The sequence below is a fragment of the Corvus hawaiiensis genome, chromosome 7, assembly GCF_020740725.1.
Source record: "Corvus hawaiiensis isolate bCorHaw1 chromosome 7, bCorHaw1.pri.cur, whole genome shotgun sequence".
Lineage (NCBI taxonomy): Eukaryota > Metazoa > Chordata > Aves > Passeriformes > Corvidae > Corvus > Corvus hawaiiensis.
Window position 1 is genome coordinate 1,852,501 of NC_063219.1, and position 19,681 is coordinate 1,872,181.

A 19,681-nucleotide genomic window follows, 5' to 3' on the forward strand; every position below is an offset into this window, starting at 1 on the left:
TCACATCACGTCCCTTTGCTGGCACCATTTGGGTACGAGCCAGTGATCCAAAAATGTGTCATCTGCCTCCTGGTTCTCGAGGCTTCTGATTGATGGAAATGCCTCATGAAGTGCAAAATATGGCTCGGGTTTACATCTCCTGGACGGGCTGGGTGTCCCTGTCCATCCTGGGAGGTTGGACCTAGATGGCATCTAAGGTCCCTTCCGACCCAAAGCATTCCGGGATTCTGCATCTCTCTGACGGGGATTGGACAGAGAGAGGTAGCACCGAGTTTTCTGATGACACCTTAATTTTGCTGTTGTGACCATAGAAATGCCTTTTGATGCAGGAATTGGGATGCTTGGGCTTGTGTCCCAGGGGTAGCACCACGAAACTGCAAATAAAGCCCGGCTGAGGGCAGTGCCAGGGAGAGTTCCTTGCAGAAAACCAGGCGTGCCGAATCCCAAACTCCATTTAAACATTCGCTCTGATAGCTGTGTTTGGGAATGGTCTCGTATGGTAAGTGACAAACAATTAACAGTTCAAATGGTCTTTTAAGCTGGTGCACTTTGGCATCAATTTTTGGGCTGTGAAAGATGTGCTGCGTGGCTCAAATCTGGATTTCGGTTCGGCTGAAATGTGGGTTGAGTGACCCTCTCGTTCACAAGAATGGATACTTGACAGAAATGAAATCAACTGGTGATGTCAAATTAGCATCCAGCTAATAAATCCAAGCTGTGCTTTTTAGCCCTTCTGCTAAAGCTTCGTAGTTTTTTTTAAAAAAAATAAATAAATAAAGGTGTCAGTAGTTAATTGTTGACTGACGCTTAATATCTGTCGAAGCAAATGAGCCATGAAATACTCTACACAGGAAGTATTGTATCTGGAGTGATTTTAACATTAAAACAGTATTACAATTTTTAACTTGCTGACACAATATGCAGAATCCTTTATTTGGAACTTGCCCTGATTAATGCTAAGCTCGGGAAGTGGGGGAGAGGAGGAGTGAGTGCTGTACATAAAGCAAAGCAGGCCTGGACAAAACCAGCCTTTTTTTTCTCAGAAGTGCTGGTTTAAGGCACGATGAAGAAATTTTGGGGTTTCTCAGGTTATTACTTCAGGAAACCTACTGATAACCTTGTCAAAAGCATTGATTTATAATTTCTCAGGAAAGTTCTTTCAGATGACTGGCACTGGCAGTGTCTCGTGTTTTGTTAACTGTGATTCCTGTAAGAACTACTGTAGCAAGAACGGGTGAGTTCTGGTTCTGACAGCAGTAACTCTGCCTTTTTGCTGTGACAATTTAAGAACATGAGGTGAAAAACCTGTACTTGAAAGGTGTGTTTAAGTCATACCCTTAAATCCCGGGAAATGGCCTTGGATAGATTTTTCCCTGGGTTTCAGGGAGGTGGTGGAGATGTGGAGATGCCTCGGTGTAAAAGAACCTTCAAGTCATCAATTCACAGGATATTCTGAGCTGAAGGGGACCCATGAGGATCATTCAGTCCAAATCCTGGCCCTGCACAGACACCCCAACAAGCTGACGTGGTGTGGGGGGTGGTTTTTGAGCAAAATTTTACACCCTGTAAAAAGTCTTCTCCCAGTGGGACTCAAGTCATGGTGCTTGGCCGAGACCAGAAGGTTTTCAAGTGAATTAGCTGCACATTTTTACATATCCCCAGCTGTAGCTAAAATGATTTTGTTTTCAGATGGTAAAGTACAGATTGATTCATTAAGGAGAAAGAGCAGACAGTCATGCATGTTCTGAAAAAGGGGTCTTTAAAAAGATGTGTCTCTGCTGCCCCTAGTAGACAAACCATCATTTTTATAAGCTGATTAACTCCATGACTACTCACATACTAAGCAGCAAAGGGATGTGGTCGTAGCTGTCTCTTTATGCAGTTGTCCTGTGTGTCTTGGCATGTTCTGCATTTCTGTGTTGCCCTCGTGTTGAAGATGGAATTTGCATTTTTTTGCAGCCCTTTTTAAAGAATGTGAAGCATGATTTTATGAACTCTAGGAGACAGAATCCGGTAGGGAAGGAATTTTTCCTCATTAGGTTCATTATTAGTTTTCTGCTATAATGATGAGAGGACGGTGCCCAACATACAATTAAGTGCATCTCTGAAGGACCATCATCACCTTCACTGCCGTTCCTCTGAGTGAACTGGACACCTCAGGAACATAACCAGGGATGCCTATTTCATCTATTTTCCTTTTCTTCTCTTGGTCTTGGGAGAGAGTTGAGGAAAGGGAATGGGGTGTGGGGATGGGAGGGTGCTGGAACATCCTGATAGGCCCTGATCACTCACCCTGGGACAGTGGAAGGTGTCCCTGCGTGTGGCAGGCACAAGATGAGATTTAAGGTCCCTTCCAATCCAAACCATCCTGGGATTCTGTGATCTTGGCAGTGTTGAACCAGTTCAGTGTGTCCTGGCAGGCCCTTCTATAGTGGGGTCGTTGATGCTGATGGTTCTTGGCCAGAGCACAAGGTGTAAAAGTAGAAAAATGGAGCAATCAGGAAATATTGCTAATTAGAATAATGAAGAAGGTGTCCTCCTACTGCAGAATTTTTTTTAAAAAGGATATTTATTCTCCTACCCCTACAAAACTTTGAGGATCAGAGGTTTAACTGTTCAGCAAAATTTATTTTTCGTGGAGGACATTCCTTTTGATTAAAAAAATTGAAAATAAATTTTAAAATCCCATTATGGAGCTGGGTTTCTGAGGTTGGTTGGCAAAGGCCTTTCTGGTCCCAGAATTTCCTGACGTGAAGTTTGAATCCTTTCTGTACAATCACACGGAACACAGTTTAAGGAAAAAAAAGGAACACACACGCACACACTTTTTTTTTTTTTTTTTTTTTTTTTCCCCTGCCAGCATTCTTGGGTTTGTTATTCAGCCGATGCTGTATTAAATTGGATTTTGTGTCCATCATTATTAAAATGTGAAGTGTGTCGGTCACAAAGCATACATTTCAGGGCAGTTAGCTGAATAATTCTTTTCTTTATTATCCCAAATTACTGCTGAGCTCTGGAGAGGTGAGCAGTTTAGCCAATTATTGCCATTTGAGCTGGATTTGTGGGTGATTAGCTCCTGGTCGAATTCAGTCCTGGCAAGGGCTTTGAAGCCTTTCCTTGTGTGATTTTCACAGCGGTGAGGTAGGAATAGACGAGGCTAATGACAGGAAGGTCGCCTGGGTGAGGTGACCTGTGGGGGGGGGGCCCGGGTTTAGCAAATAGGGCATCCACAATAACAAGTGTGTCACTAACCCCGCCGTGCATAATCGGAGTTTTATAGGATTGTTGGAGATGCTGACAGCTCAATTAAAGTGTAACCCTTTGTACCATATACCCTGGCAGAATGACAGAAATATTACCAACAAAAAAGGGAGGGGACCACAAGGGAACTGGTTAAAGATCCAGGGTTCTTTTTCTTTCCCCCCTTCATCGGAGCCTGCACAGAGCAGGCTGCAGAAAGCATCCATTTGTGAAATAATAGGTTGTCCAGGGGAGGGGTATGGTGCCAAACATGGCTACAAAAAAAAAAAGCTGCTCTTAAGTGGTCTTCCTGATGTTTCTATGGAAACACTATAGTGTCAGGAGAGAAAGTTAAAATTGGGTTTTAAGCTTTTCATGGCTTTTCTCCCCTTCCGCTCCCCCCGTCCCCATCCCCGTCCCTACTTTATATAAAATATGATAAAGAGAATTTCAGGGATCAGGGAAGGGAGCGCTCCTGTAAGGAAAAGCGGCTCATCTGCCTAGAAGCGGTAATGCCTGCACGATGATCCCTTGTTTTCCATCACCCACCCAGCCCTCAGTTTGTTTCTCGAGAGAAGGCAGCGTTCTGTTGCTTCCTTTTCATGCCTGCCCCTTCAGCCGTTCCCGAACATTCCGGCTCTCGGAGCCTCTCCCAAATTAAGTGCGGCACGCAGCCGTGTTTGCTCGCACCGGATCCGCCGCCCAGCGCTGGTTTTCCTTCGACCAAGGTAATGATTTGCATCGAAGTGCATTTCACTGGTGTCAGGGAAACCACAACTGCCAGTGCCAAGGGGTTAATAAACCAGCTACTGGAGATTATTAAGGGCTGGGATTCTTCGTGTCCTGTGTTTTTAGCAGTCCAGAGTAAGCAGAACAAGTCTTGGAAGGCAACAGAGGCAGAAACTACTGCAAGGCAGGAGAATAATGTGATTTGCTGGGTGCTGTGTCCTGTTCAGAGAGGTAAACCGGGGTTAGAGTGGAAGATGTGCCAGTCCCTTAAATACCTGATTGCATTTCGTAACATACTGGAACATTCGACTCCACAGGAAGGATGTGTGGTGGCCGTACCTGTAGAGTTTGCAACGTGCTGATGATTTTATAAAGTCTCATTTCAGAAACAGTCATAAAGTAGGGCTAAGGGAAGAGTGCCCCTGTCCCAGAGCTGTCAGCTGAAGGAGAACTCAACAAGAGTTGGAGGAACTTTTGTATTACCTGTGTTGGCAAAATCTAGAGGCTGAAATATTGGAGCAGTCAGTAATCAAGGCCAGGTTGGACGGAGCTGGGAGCAACCTGGGCTAGTGAAAGGTGTCCCTGCCCATGGCAGGGGGTGCAGTGAGATGGTCTGTAAGCTCCCTTCCATCCCAAACCATTCTGGGATTAAAAATAAAGATGCAGTAACAGCAAACACTAAGTTTGTTCTCCCCATCAACTTTGTCCATAGTGCTGCTGTTCCTTGCAGGAATTTGGTGGCTGTCCTTTGTTGGAGGTGGCAATCCTCATTGCTGGTGCTGTGATGAACCCTAAGAGTTGCTTAATCAGCGTTGGGGTTTTTTTCAGTACATCTCTCAAATTTTCTTTAGTAGCTTGTGTGCAGAGAGCTTGGAAATTAACGAGTTGCAGGTTGATTGTCCTTCAAGTTTAAGCACAGCCATTATCTTTTGCTGCAAGTCAGGTGTTAGATCCTCTCTGTTCTTTGTCTTCAAATGGAAATCGTGGCTGATCAGCCCCAGCATTAGGTAACCATTCATGGAGTAATTACCTGCTGCACAGTCACTGCCTTGTGTTTAGGGAATGTTAGAGAAGAATTGGGTACAATGTTCTGATTTCATTTTCTCATAAAGGTGCAGAACATAAATTTGAATGGTTTCTTCAAGGTGGGAGCATCTTTGTAGCAAAACTCTGCTGCTGCTGTGCCAGTTTTTAAGGGAGGTGGGAGGGGTTTTCCATGTGCACAACTGTAGTGAGAACATCCAGGGGTTTTGGGGTTTTTTTTGCAATGTTGCTGTTAGATACTGAAGTTGGAGAGTGTTTGAGCTTTCCTGTTTTCAGAACACTACAGAGCCACTCCAAGTTCTTGTAGCCTTTTTTTTTTTTTTTTTTTTTTTTTTTTTTTTTTTTTTTTTTTTTGTGGTTCACTTGGTCCTCAGTTGTGCACTGCTACTGTAAGAGATCACAGAATCCCAGAATGGTTTGGGTTGGAAGGGACATTAAAGCTCGTCCCATTCCACCCCCGCCACGGGCAGGGACACCTTCCACTATCCCAGGCTGCTCCAAGCCCCAATGTCCAGCCTGGCCTTGGGCACTGCCAGGGATCCAGGGGCAGCCCCAGCTGCTCTGGGCACCCTGTGCCAGGGCCTGCCCACCCTCCCAGGGAACAATTCCTGCCCAATATCCCATCTAACCCTGCCCTCTTATAATTTGAATCCACTCCCCCTTGTCCTGTCCCTCCAGAGCCTTGTCCAAAGTCCCTCTCCCTCTTTTGTGTAAGCCCCTTTTAGGTATCAGAAGGGAGAGGGAAGTTTGCTATGGGTTTCCAAGTGTAAAAACTTAAACCAGCTTCATATCTCATTGACCAGGAGACCAAGCAGCATTCCCTTAAATTCCTGGGGAAAAAAAGACTAAAGTCTGGGAAACTGAGAAAACAAGTTCTATTTTTATGGAAGGATTCCCAACCCAGTAGGAATCTTCAAGAGTTTATTCCCTAGAGGCTTTAAAGAGAGAGCAACCTCATCCAGTGGAAGGTGTCCCTGCCCATGATAGGGGATGAAATGAGATGAGCTTTAAGGTCATTCCAGCCCAAACCATTCTGGGATTCCATGGCTCTCTATGGAGCAGTGATTCAGCGATTACCAAAAGCTTCCTTTGGCACGCAGGTGTTGTTTGGAGGTGAAACAGTCTGAGCTGATGTCTGCCATGTGCTGGAAGAATGGACTTGAACACTAGAAACCTGTTAGAATTAAATCTTCTGCAAGCAAAAAATATCTCTTAAGGATTAACCTCTTGTTTATTACCAGGTGACACCAGTGCAGAGTTGGCTGGTCATGGAATCCTGGAGGATTCACCAGCGTTTGTTCTCCAAGTTAATAGATTTACAGGAAGTGGGTGTTTTCTTGACCAGAATTTGTATGTAACAATTAATTTGTGATCCTGACTGAGTGGCTGCCTTTGGAGTTGTTTGAGGGACAATGTTTTTCATGAGTGAGAGCTTTTCTTTTCTGAACAGGATGCACAGGAGCTGTAGGAAATTCCTAGCAGTGCTAGCTGCTAATCATGGCTGTGGGAACTACAGACCTGAGTGGAAAATTAGGAATTTGTGCTGTTAATGATGAAGTGTGAGATTACCTATTTCATTCTGTCAGAACAGCATCAGAGAAACAATATGGGGGTCAGCTAAAAATCAGAGAAGGGGAAGAAACAGAAGCCATGGCAGATCCTTTTCTGACAGAAAACAGAAACCAAAGTGGAATCATGGAATGGTTTGGGTTGGATGGGATCCTAAATTCATCTAGTTCCAACCCCTGCCTTGTAGGTACCTTATTTCCTTTTCCAGAAGGTCCACTCTTGGCTCTGCTGACTTCAAAGACCATTTTTAAGGCTTCTCACCTGCCAGTATCTTCAATGCAGCATTAAGCAACTTCAGGAGGTCACTTTTTAAAATGCCAATAATTTGCTATTTAAACTCTGAAATACTTCTGCAGAACAAATTGATCATTGTTTCGCCATTGAGTTGTTATTTCAGCAGGCAAGCTTTGGAGCTCACAGAAGGCACCCAGAGCAGCTGGTTGCTGTGTATTCAGATGAACTGGGTGTATGACATGCCCTGGTGCTTTGACCAGTGCTGGGTGTGTTGTTTTTTTTCCACCTTAGCTCCAATCAATCCGAGGCTGGCGGCTTTTCATTAGCTGCTCTTGCTCCCACGGTAATGTTGGGATTGCAGAGCCTGCTGGCAGTCTGTAACTTCCCCAGGTGCCCTGGAGCTCAGCAGCCTAAGCTGATTGACTCAGTTAGGGCCCCAGTCCCTAACAGCAAATGCAATCAATAAATCTTTGTTGGTAAATAATTGCTATCGAACAGAGTTTTAATATAAATTTATGAGTGGTGTTTTATCACAGCTTGAGGCTACAGCAAGCCACTGAGTGATGGATTTCAGATCACACTTGCATTCATTACATTAACTTTGTAAGTTATTTAAAGCTTGTACACTTAACATTGCTTTTGGCTTGCAATGACCTCCTGGGAGTAGACGTAGCACACACATTACTGATGGAGAGCCCGAGGTACCTACGGGCGGCCGCTCCCTTCGCCCCGTGGATCCTCCAGCAGAACCCAGGGACTGCGGTCCGTGTGCTCCACTTGGAGCCTTTTTTCCTCCAGCTCCTTAAAACCACAGGCTGGAGGAGTCTGCTTGGAGAAACCATTCCTCCCTTAAACACAGAACTGCAGTTTGGGAGGGAAGGTGGTAAAAAAAAAAAAGTGATTTGAGGTGTGAAGCTCTTCTGTGTGTGGAAATCGGAGGTGTTAAATTCTCAGTGTTGGGTCTGGAGGCTTTGAGTCAGATGCAGCCAACTGCTGATGGAGGGCTGTAAGAAATGAAAGATTTCATACAAATTAGGGAAAACAGCATTGTCCAGTTAATAATAATTTAAGGCAGGGATTATTTAGGCCAAAAAAATTGGTATTTGGAGTCGAAGATTGACTTAGTCTCTTACTGTGTAGCTTGGGGACTCAGTGGGATTTTTCCAGTGTGCTGTGTGTACGTGGGGACCTGTTTGGCAGTGGCTGGGGACATGCCCAAGCTGCCCCTGAGTTGCCTTGGAGGTACCAGGGGTCAGCAGGACCCCCTGGATGTCATTTCCTCAGCACAGGATCTGATCTGACTCCAATGTAGCCATAATCTGACTGAAGGAAAGGTGTTGGGTTTTTTTTTTTTCCTGTTAAATAACATTTCTTGTCATATGTGAGCCATTTATCTTTTTTTAAGTGTGGCTAATGTTAAAGTGCGTTTATAACTGATCTAAACTCTGATTCTAAGACCATTTCTCCAGACCGTTCTATAAAATTACCACAAAGTGGTGGCCTTGGGGATAAAAACTGTGCTTTATATGGGCTGCTTTGCTTTATTGCACTTTAAGTTAGCTCCTTGTATTCAGAGCAGTTTCCTCTCCAGGTACTTCAAGATACTTTTAATTATCGCATAATGTGAAAATGATTCTGTTTGCCAAAGGAATGCCTGAAGAAAATGGATTGGGAAGTCTGGTTTGTTAGTTAGGCACAAATAGGTCTATCATTCGTATTCAGTTCTGAGCTGGGAGGGTTGGTTTTTGTTTGGTTTTTTTTAACACCAAAGCACAGAGTTCTGCTTTAAAAGCATGGCAAAACCTCATTTTGAATAATTTTCTTCATTTAGATCCCAAACTAGACTGTCAAAATTCGTACTTCGATAGTAGCAAAACTTAAAGTAGTAAAAACCACAACCGTGGTAGATTTTTACTATTTATTGAGATTACAATTGGCATGAATTGAAAATTACGTAAGTAATGACATGTTTTCTGTATAGCAAAGGGGGGCAGTTAAAAGGTTATGAAATATATACATTTTACTGGCTTCAAAACTTGAAAAAAAAAAAGGCAGAGGGGAAAAAAAAAAAATCCCCATTGTGATCCTTAGTGCTTTTTCCCCATTAGAAGGTCTGAAGAACAAACCAGTGCAGGGAAACAGTAATTTTTGATCCCCACGGCACAGCACTAACTAGAATTGGGTCCCCCTAAACGCCAGCGCCGTGCTGCAGGTGAGGTATGAAAGATGGGAAAGGTGAAGAGACAGATCACCTCCTATAGACAAACAGGAGAGTCAAAGGCAGAAATAAGCTTTCATTTTTTAATAGAAGAAAACAACGTCTCCAAGCGCTGGCAGGCGGTAATTGGGATGAGCCGCTCGCAGGAGCTTTGCTGAGGAGGCGTTTCAGAAACGCCGTTCTCCTTGAAAAAGTTTTGAGTTCTAGCAAGGAACAGCACAAAAAAAAAAAAAAACAGACACGTAACCACCCACCCCCCCCCCCCGCCCCCCCCCGACAGGCAGGAAGTTGGGAGTTCGGATTGCTGTGTAATTCAGGTGTCCAACACGAGCTTTTCTTCACGGTCCCGTCCTTGGATTGCCTTGAATTTGGGAAGGGTTCTTCTCTGAAGTTCTATTCCAGCCATGTGGCCAGGAGCAGGACTTTTACTTGAGTAGAGCTGGCCTGTGTCCCCTCCTGGCTTTGGGGTTGGTTCTGCAGAGGAATCACTTCATAAAGCTGCAGGTTTAATGGGAAAACAAACAGTGGAACTTGTTTTCAAGCTTTAAACCCCCTTCAACAAGAACAGCTCCATGGGAGTTGGAAGCACCGTGCTTGGCAGGGCATCTTTCCGTGTTCTGTTTTCCCTTTGTTTTACTTGCCTTGTACATGAGAAGGGAAAAATTAGTTTTATAGGGATTCAGGAACTGAAGTCTGTGTTGGGTGGATTCCTGGCTTTGATTTAATGAAATTGATATTAGCGTCTGCTTTGTTCAGAGCTTGATCTGAGACACCAGTGCATCCCGGTGGTGTGGGTACTGACCACAGGGTCTCCACTGGACATTCCAGGAAGGCTTTGCACAACCGCAGTACTGTCTGGATTCATTAGGAACTGCCTTCTGGCTTGGGTTTGGAAATTAAAATTTCCTCAGGAAGTGCATTCTTGATATACCTACCACCTTGAGTGCTCTACAGCACGTGGGATTTTATTTTTCAAAGTGAGTTTCTGGTTTTCAGCTGAGAACAGCTGAATGTACAGCAGCAGTTCCTGTCTGTTTGTCTGTTGGAACACAATGATGACTTCTAATCTTTGCTGTTGATGAGAAGTTATGGCTGCCCCATTCCTGGAAGTGTTCCAGGACAGGTTGGACAGGACTTGGAGCAAGCTGGGATGGTGGAAGGTGTCCCTGCCCATGGCGGGGGGTTGGAACTGGATGCGTTTTAACGTCCCTTCCAACCTGAACCGTTCTGGGATTCTGTGATTGTTGGCATTCATCCCTGATGTTTAGATTGGATATGGTGTGTGGAAAGGTGATTCACTTTGCCCACCTCCTTTTCCCTTCTATCACACCTCTGTCATTAAATTATCCAGGATTTACTGGAAAAGCTTTGTATTTGCTCTGATTCTGTCTTGCTGCTCTTGCCTGGGGTTGGGGTCTCTTCAGCTGGAATGAGTAGCCAGGAGGGGTTTCCATGGTGGTGTCGCCTTTCTGCAGAGGGAATAGGAACACTCGTGTGCTCCTCTGTGGGCAAGGAATCCCCAGGAACATGCTGAAGGGAGGCCACACAGCAGGATCCTCCCTCAGCCTAGGGCTCATCATTTTTTTTGGAGGGTGAGGAAATGCAGAGCAGGGTGTCTCCATCAGCTGGGAATCCACGTGGGTCACCTTACTCTGTGTCATCACACCAAAGTGTGCTTTCCTGAGGCATAGAATTCAGTGCAAAAGGGGCTTTTTCTACCCATTGGACGAAGCCAATGGAGGGAATGTGCACTGTGGGAGAGGCAGAGCAAAGAGAGTAACTTGCAGGAGAAAGCCTCTCCGAAAACGCTCGCGATTACCCTTCTCTCTGTGTCTTAGGCAGTTGTGTGTTGTCTGGAGGGTGTTTAACCTTTTCTTTCTCTCTCTCTCTCTCTCTCTCTCTCTCTCCTCCCCCCACCAGGGGATGCTGCTAAAGCGGAGTGGCAAGTCCCTGAATAAGGAGTGGAAGAAGAAGTACGTGACGCTGTGTGACAACGGCGTGCTGACCTACCATCCCAGCCTGCACGTAAGTACTCCCTGCTCCCGGAACGTTCAGCAGCCCTGCAGAGCAACGTCACACGTGGCTTTGGTGAGACCACTGCAGTGGAGGAGCTTCTTCCTCTCTCTTCGTTCCCCTCCCTCTCAAAGAGTCATCATCTGAAATGAACCTCCCTGCTGCAAGTCTGAGTGCACTCCCTTTGAATCCCCTGGGACTGGGGCTTCCTTGCATCCCAGGAGCTGTTCGAGCCTTTATTTTCTGCTAACTCTTTTATGGGTTAAAAAAACAGCAGTGTTTTATAAGGAAAACTTTCCTAGAGGTAGTAAAGAGTGAGGAGAGGTCGCTGTCAGTGTGCAGTGCTTGTGGTTTGTTCAGCAGTAATTCTGAGCAGCTTTTTGGAAATGGCCTAGCCATTAAAATATGTTCCATACAAGTTTTCCATGTTGGGGCATTTGTCATTGTCCAAGGATGTTTCCTGTCCCCCAGAGTGTGTGACACAATTCCAGTTATGGACTTGGGGATAGAAGGAGCACAGAGATCCCATTCATGACCAGCCCACCCCAAAAATCATGGTGTGACCCTCACCAAGGTTAAATAATAAATACGAGATAGATAGATAGATAGATAGATAGATAGATAGATAGATAGATAGATATGTGGTTTTATATACTATCTGATCTTGTATTTTATCATCATCCCACGTATGAAAATCAGAGGGTTGCCACTTGGAATGCTTTCAGGGCCAGTTGTTGGTGGCATTTTGGGCTCCCAAGCACTTTCACATAAGGAGTGAAAATCAAGGTTTTGATGCATTTTCTATAAACTCTGAGGTTTATAGACCTGCACCTGGAACTGGCAGGAAACTTCTGCTTTAGATGGGTGGTGTCTGAGGAGCATGGAACCCTAGAATCATTAAGGTTGGAAAGCCCTCTGAGATCATCAAGCCCAGCTGTAAGCCCAGCACTAAACCATGTCCCCAAGTGCCACATCCACGTCTGGTCACACTGATGCTGTGCTTGCCCCGACTGGCTGTTCCCTGTCTGTGGAATGTGAGCACTTTTTCTCTGCCTTGACACAAGATTTTAGAGTCTCAGGTCCTGCCATAGTGATGCTTTGCTCTAGCTTCTGATGTGATGTCCATGTCTCTTAAAAATTACGTAGTAAATTAGATGACAAGTAGCTTCAAGGCATTGCTGCTTCCCATCAGGAAGCTTGTCCCTCAGCCCTTGCGTTCTGGAGCAGGGTTTTCACTGCTCCTTTGTGTGATGTAGTTCACGTCTTTCTGCCCAATTTGGTCGCTTTAAGTGCCTCTAAATTTGAGTAATTCTGCTGTGAAGTAGCCCTGAAATACCCAAATTGGTGTATTGGTATGGCTTCCAGAAGGGGAGCACGGATACTGTGTGGCCCCATGGAGCTGCCACCTGAGTCTGCCTTCGATTGTGCTGGTCATCAGCAAGGAGGAGGCTGTTGTGTGTGCCCTGGCCCCTTCCTGGCTGCTGGAAGGGCTCTATTGTTCCTGGCAGGGCCGTGCACGTGTTAGTTTTTCATTGCTCTGGCAGACAATAGAGAAACTTCTTCTCTGCGGGCTCCCCCGGAGCTGCGGTGGCTCCCCCAGAGTAAGAATCCATTGAGGTTACACGTAATTACTTTGAGATTAGAGGTAAATCCATCGGAGATTAGAGAGAATCCATTTAAAGAAGAAGTAATTACCAGCCTGTAATTGTTTCCCTCTGTCCCCCACCGTGCCCTCCCACCCCAGGAAGAAGGTGCTCGGCTCGGTGTTGCCGTTTGCTCCCTGCGTGGATCGGAGGGGTTTGTGAGGGAACCACAGAGATTTTAAGTCTCTGTCACACTCCCAGTACACTTTGTACTAAACTTTGTTGGCAGGAATGTCACAATTTCTTCTTGTGGATTGCCAGGTGAGAGGTTCTTCCCCCGAACAGGACTCTGATGCTGTTTTGCTTTTGCTGTTTTTTGTTTATCAGTAATGTTTTGTTCCTTTTTTTCACAACTTAGCCAAAGCGATGAATTTTTAATGCTGTGCTTGCATTGCTGTCTGGGATAATTTCTTACATTGTTTTGAAAAAGCAGGGCCTTATTCCTACCAAGTTTCCCATAAAGCAGCAGTGAAGAAAAGAGTTTCTGTTAGCCATCTAAAGTCAGTTTCCTAAACTTATGTAAAGCCTGGCTCTAATCTGACCAGTTCGATTTGGGTTGTTTCAAATGTGCAGGTCATTTTAGTTAATCAAAATGTTGCCCTCTTAATTCTGGAGTGAATTTTTAATTGCAGTGAAAGGTGGGCTGGCCTCTAGTGGTGGCAGAAAAAGTAAATTCAGGAGGTCATTTGGTCTGTTCAGCCTATGGTTTGAGTCAGAGCATAACACCTTGTGTTGCAAAGACCAATTACAATGTGTAGTGGCTGGTGGTGAGCACTGTGTTAACTATTGCTCGAGGTTTGGCCACAAGCGGATCAGTTGTCTCTGCCAGATGTGGCTCAGGCACAAAGCAGAGGTTTTAACGTAGAAAATATGTATTGCAGAAACCAGCCCTGACATCCTCCTTGAAAGCATTGCCTACAGAATGAAAGCTTTTGGGGTGGGGAGGGAAAAATCAAATTAGGCCCTTTCTTGCAGAGGAGGTGTCCCTGGGAGGGTCAGGCCTGTTTGGCAGGGCAGCGTGTTGAAATGAGTGCAGCATTGTGCCAGCTAAATGAGTGACTCCTGATGCCACCAGGTTGATGTTTGACACAATAGCGAAATCCTTCTCCTTTCTTTTCAAGGAAGTGGGGGGAGAGGAAAATGGGGGAAGAAAAATATATGTACATAAGCACCCTACTGTTTCCTGACTTGGTCATGTCAGGTTTTTTCAAGAGCCTCAAACCTTCCCGTCCCTTGGGATGCCGAGGAGCTCCGCCGATAGAAAATGGTTGGGGATAATGAGAGAGAACTTTGACCCGCAGGCTTCAAAGTTCACCAGAGCTCCCTATTCATCTTGGGCTTCTGGAGCAGAGCTGTGGAGTGGATCACTAAAATTCTGGCCGGCAAATTCCATGTCAGCTTCCCCAAAGGGCCCCGGGGGAATTTGTCGAGGCATCTCCCGGCTTTTTAATGGCGGGATGGCCCTGCGCGAGGGCTCCCGGAATGCATTCGCCGGGATACCTGCTGGGCAGCACTGCTTCATCTGAGCCTTCTCCCGATGAATAGCTGATGATGTCTCACCACTGGCTGCCTGCCACAGGGCTGCCAGCGTGCCACAGGTCAGCACATGACAAAGCTTTAGCTGTGCATGTCCATTTTCTGCTCTTGTATCTTCACCAGCGCTGCACCTCGTTTACGAAGAGGAGAAAAGGAGGGGGAAAGGGCTGAAAACAGCTTAGGTTTTGGTAAGGGCAGTTTTCCCCTTTTATGTTTAGTCTGGTCTAGATTTGATTTGAAATAAAAGCACAGTGCTGGGGCACCTTATGGGGTGGATGAAGAGCTTCTTAAATACGTGAGAAGGAAGGTGTGATGCCCATCTAGAACGCACCTGGTACACAAACCCCGTGTATCTACACAGCAAGGTTGGTGTTTGCTTGCTGCAGCCTTTAACCTTCATCCTCACTGCTCTGGTTTAATGACCTGGGGATTGTAACTGTCCTCAAGGCGGGGGATATCTGGCTTTATCTCCATGAGAGATGTGTGGATTCACCTGGTTTGCTCAATTCATCCCACAGCAGCCACAGTTCTAAATTCTCTCTTAAATACAGCGCTGGCTGGGCGAGCAGCTCATGTGAGCATTAGCAGTGTTGTTCTGCTATAATAAATTGGATTATTGTTCTCAAATAATTTTTTTAAAAGGCAGCATTTCAGCCTGGTAAGGAGTCAGACCCAGCACCAGGCTAAACTTGGCACAAGAGCTTCAGCAATGCATTATACAGACACATTCTCTCTGGGAATACCCTACAAACCCCAGGCACTGTAAAATTCCTTAAGACTTGAGGTGTCATTTGAGCTTTCTCAGCTTGGCCATTTCCTCCAGAAAAAGCAGATGGTGAGAAGCAGGAGGCATTTGAGAACCTCCTCTGTGTTGGTATCTGGAAGTGTTGTAGCTCCGTGCGCCTTTCTCGGGTCCCAGCGTTTTTCTCAGAGCTGCAGTTGAAATTGTTGTTACCAGCTTGTGTGATTTTCCTGAACTATTTGGAGACAGAAAGCCTGCTTGCAAATGCAGGATCCCATCTCCCCTCATGCTAGAGAACAGTGTGGTGTCCCGTGTGGCCAGTCAGCACCCGGAGCCTGGTGCTGCTCCAGCCAAGGGAACCGCGCTCCCCTTCCCATTAGGAATATCCCCCACAGCCATCGTTGCAGCTCAGCCTTGTTTCCAGGCTTGTGTTACCTCAGGCAGTTCAATAGCTCTGAAGTGTGTTGTTTGTGTTGCTTTAATAGAAATATTCATGCTCATACATTTCTAAAATACCATTGTGTGTGTCCTTCCCCCCCCGCCCCCCCATTTTTGCTCTGAAGGAATGTAAAGCTGGATATTGGCTGGCTCTGAAGGGCCTTTTAACTGGCATTTCCTATCAACAACTGATCCCTAAATCAGCCTTCGGTAAATACAGACTTGGACTGACAAAAGGACCCTGGAAGTCCTCAAGGCCAGGTTGGACAGGGCTTGGAGCAACCTGGGATGGTGGAAAGGTCCGTGCCCATGGCAGGGGGGTGGAACAGGGTGGGCTTTAAGGTCCCTTCCAACCCAAACCGTTCTGGGATTCTGTGTTACTTCCCACATGTGATGTAGCTCTCCCTCCTGAGAGAGCAGTGACCAGAACGAACGCTGCAGAGCTACAGTTTGAGTATTGATGAGGATAAATCTGAAGCTTGTGTAAACTTTTATTGTAGTTACTATTTCATGCATTAACATGCTTAAAATATTGGTTAGGATAGGAAAAAATGAATGATAGAACAGTTAAATATGAGCCTAGTAATTTCTGATTATTTTTATAAAGTGCTGTAGCTGTACAGATCACTCAGACACTTTGGAGCTCCCTGGAAAACTTCTTTATTATCTTAACCTGAAAGATGTAACGGAGTGAAGATAAAATGGGGGGGAAAACATAAAACTGAGGAAGATCGTAGAACCACAGAATATCCTGAGTGGGAAGGGACCCACAAGGATCTGTCCAGGCCTCAGTGCCCTCGAGGGAGTCGACACTCAGTTGTGTGGCAAACAAAACTGTGCTTTGGCAGAGCTGCACAGGCTGGAGCAAACACGCGTTTCAGTGTCCTGTCTGCCTGCTCTCTCTTCAGAAAGTCAAGGAAAATTCTTAGGATCAGAATGAGTTGCAATTTAAAAGGCAAAAGCCAAGCTATTAATTAATCAGGGGGGTTTATAAAATTAGAGCTTCCTGTCCAGCCGAGCTAACTGCTGTGGGTATAAATGCTTCATAAATTACTCAGGGTGGTAAAACTCTGGTTTGTCTTTTACAGCAGCTCTCATTACAAAGGCTGAATGAGAAGTGAAGTGCAAGGGGAAGAGTTTCCTTAAACTTTTATGCAAATAAGCGATCCATTTACAAAAAAGCCAACATTTTGTTGCTGTTGTGTTCCAAGTGTTGCCCTGACTTCCTCCCCTGCCCCTGCAACACTGATGGAGCTGATTAACACCACGGTAGAGGTATAGCCAGTGCTTTTTATTACTGAAATTTAATGTTCTTGATTCCCAACGTGAAGCAAACAGATTCATGATGACCTTCTTTTTGTCAGGACAGAGCGCTTTAGGGTGAGCAGTGTTTTCCAGAATGCGTTTCCATCCCTCTGTTCTCCTCAGAAGATAACATTTCATGGCTTTCCTTAAGACTAACTATGCATTATGAAGCTGAATGATATTATGGCAGTGTTTATATGCGAGAGGGGGGTGGGAACAGCTAATTTCCCAGGACCATTTGATGAATATATTCCACTGTGGCTCGTATCCCGACTGTCCATCCGCGGCTCAGGCCCTTCCTGGGAAAAGCAGCGAGGGCGAGGAGTTGGGGAGACTTTTTTGTGTGTGTGTGTGTGTGTGTGTGTGTGTGTTGTGTTGTTTCTTCTTAGGTGTGCCTGTGGCCCCACACGGAAACCAATCAAGGAGCGATTTATGTTCATTAAGGGCTTGTCAAAACTGAAAAATTTTCTAATCAACGGCGATGTGGCGGCGGCCCCTCCATGGCTGGGAGTGTCGCCTCGGCGGCAGCGGCTCCGTGCCTGTTACAACTCTAGGCTAGGAATCTGCTGATGATTACATTAGGCTAAGCTGCGAAGTAAATGAACCATGGCTTATTTAGGTGCAACTAGCTCCAGTGTAGTCCTGCCCCGCAGGGCACTTTATAGCGTTTTATGGCTTTAAAATTAGTGTAGCTTCCCATTTGCTGCAGGGTGCTGCATGTTATGCCTTTGAACTCAATAAGCAAAGGGAAGGGGGCCTTTTGTTTTTTTTCTTCTCCCTCCCCACCCCTCCCCCTTCCTTTTCTTCTTTTTTTTGCAGTTTAGCAATTTTGTTTTGCATCTTTTCCAGACGGCGTTTTGCAATAAAAATGTCTGACTGCCACAGAGAGGCACAAAAGTCAGGGCTCCATCCAATTTCCCAGGCTGCTCTGGTTTGGGGGGAAGAGGATTTGGTTGTTGCTGAGGGTGAACAATAGGTTTTGTGGGTCCAATAGGTCAGCTCACAAAATTGGAATTGTCTTTCAAAAAATACACTGCACGCGGTCTTTAAAATGTCATCCAGAGGTGCAACCATAAACTTCCTTTTCCATAATAATTTTTATTACGCCTCAGATCAGGAAACACTATTTCAACCTCAGTAAGTGGAGCCTTAGGAGTGTTATGTCCCATTGAACACTGGGGAAAAACTGCCACAAAATGAAGGTGTTTCTTGTAGAATCACAGAACAGTTTGGGTTGGAAGGGACCTTGAAGCTCATCTCGTTCCATCTCCCTGCCATGGGCAGGGACACCTTCCACTAGACCAGGTTGTTCACATCCCCATCCAGCCTGGCCTTGGACACTTCAGGGATGGGGAAGAAGCTCATTAGGAGCTATGTGGAAACCAGGCACAGATCTGGGGAGGATTCTTAGCCTGGACCTGTTCCTAGTGATGGAAAAACAGGCTTCTGAGAGATTGGAATAGCTGAAAAGGAAGAAAAAAGTGTGATGCTCATACCTGTGTACCATTATAGCCAGGGAAAGTCACTGCTCTCAGAGAGTCTCTCATTCCATATGTGGTGCATTGGAAAAGGGTGGCAGTGGGACAGATGGAAGAAACATGGGGAGGCCTCTAGGAAGGAGCAGATAATTTTTTACATTTTAGTGTTGTGACATATGTTGTATCCCGAGGTGAGTGGTTTCAGTGTGAGCTTGGAAACCCCTTTACCCAGGGGGATCCTGCATTTACAGCCCCAGTGAGGGGCTTTCTCTCTATCCACCATCTCTTGTAGTATTTGAAAACCCTCAAACTCCATAATGTTTTTTATATCCATGTTTTTGGTAACTAACCTTAGCCGTGGCTTTAACTTAAGGATGGCTCTAGGGAGCAGCCATGCATAGGACAAGAGGGAATGGCTCTAAGCTGAAGGAGAGTGGATTCAGATTGGATATTGGGAAGGAACTGTTCCCTGTGAGGGTGGGGAGGCCCCAGCCCACAGGTGCTGTGGCTGCCCCTGGATGCCTGGAAGTGTCCGAGGCCAGGCTGGACATAGGCATCAAGCTGGAACCACCCCATAGCCTTGGTTCAGCTCGTGGTCTTTGGTGGAGTGTCTTCTCCAGCTTTGAGGACCATCAGAAATCATTACAAATTTAACAGCTGCTGGCACTGGAAGTCCAAAGAGGCCCCCAAAAATAGCAGTGTCTCTTTTTGGTAGGCCTGCTTAGAAAACATGGTCATACCCATTTGCTCAATTTGCATGTCTGAAAGGCTTCTGCTCAGTTAATTGGTTAAATTAATTTCTGCTGTTGTAAACAGAGCTGCTGTATTAAGAGCAGAACTAAAGTAATTTTACTTTACATTATTCTGTGTCATGGCACATCGTTCCTTTCTTACTCAAGGCAATTCATTTTGTGGGGCTGTCAAGTAATATTTGGTGTCATCTTCAGTCAATACAGCTTTTCTTGATTTTCCCCTGATATTTTAACAGTTTATTTAGTCCTGTAGATAATGGTCAATGGCCTTGAGTAGTCAAATTAACACCTCGGCGGCGCCGCATCAGAGCGGTAACCCGGGGACGCAAAGGGATGAGAATCGACGTGGGGAGCGCGTTTTGGGGGATTATGGATTGATGGATGCGGAGGCAGCATCGCCCCGCTCTGACTAAGATGGAGCTGCCAGTTAGTGCTGACTGCAGGCCATCACCTGCGTGGTGCCTCAGCAGCTCGGAGCCGGATGGAGACCTCGGGATAGCCCTCAGTTCCCGGGATCAGCGGAACGTTCCGCCGCGCTCCGGCTCCCGCCAGAACCGGGGGAACGGCGCCGACTGGGTTCGGCGCCCGCCCGTGGCTCCTGTAGGGAGCTCTTTGGGACAAGGCAGGCACTAATGGCTGGTGCCCCTGCCCTGGGAGGAGGGGGAGCCGTGTTAAGCCGTGCTGCTGCCAGCGAGCTGCGAGCCCCGGGTCCCCCCGCCACAACTCTCAGTTGCTAGCAG

The 19,681-nt window shown here is 46.0% G+C and overlaps 1 protein-coding gene across 16 annotated transcripts in view; it reads left to right on the plus strand.

Moving 5' to 3' along the window:
• The window catches only part of AGAP1 (ArfGAP with GTPase domain, ankyrin repeat and PH domain 1), a 315,433-nt gene that overhangs the window by 178,742 nt on the left and 117,010 nt on the right, over positions 1-19,681 (plus strand). For all 16 annotated transcript variants that reach the window (XM_048310096.1, XM_048310097.1, XM_048310099.1 and 13 more), the window contains one exon: positions 10,955-11,059. In XM_048310096.1, the coding sequence (XP_048166053.1) occupies positions 10,955-11,059 (105 nt within the window). The remainder of the gene's footprint in view (positions 1-10,954; positions 11,060-19,681) is intronic.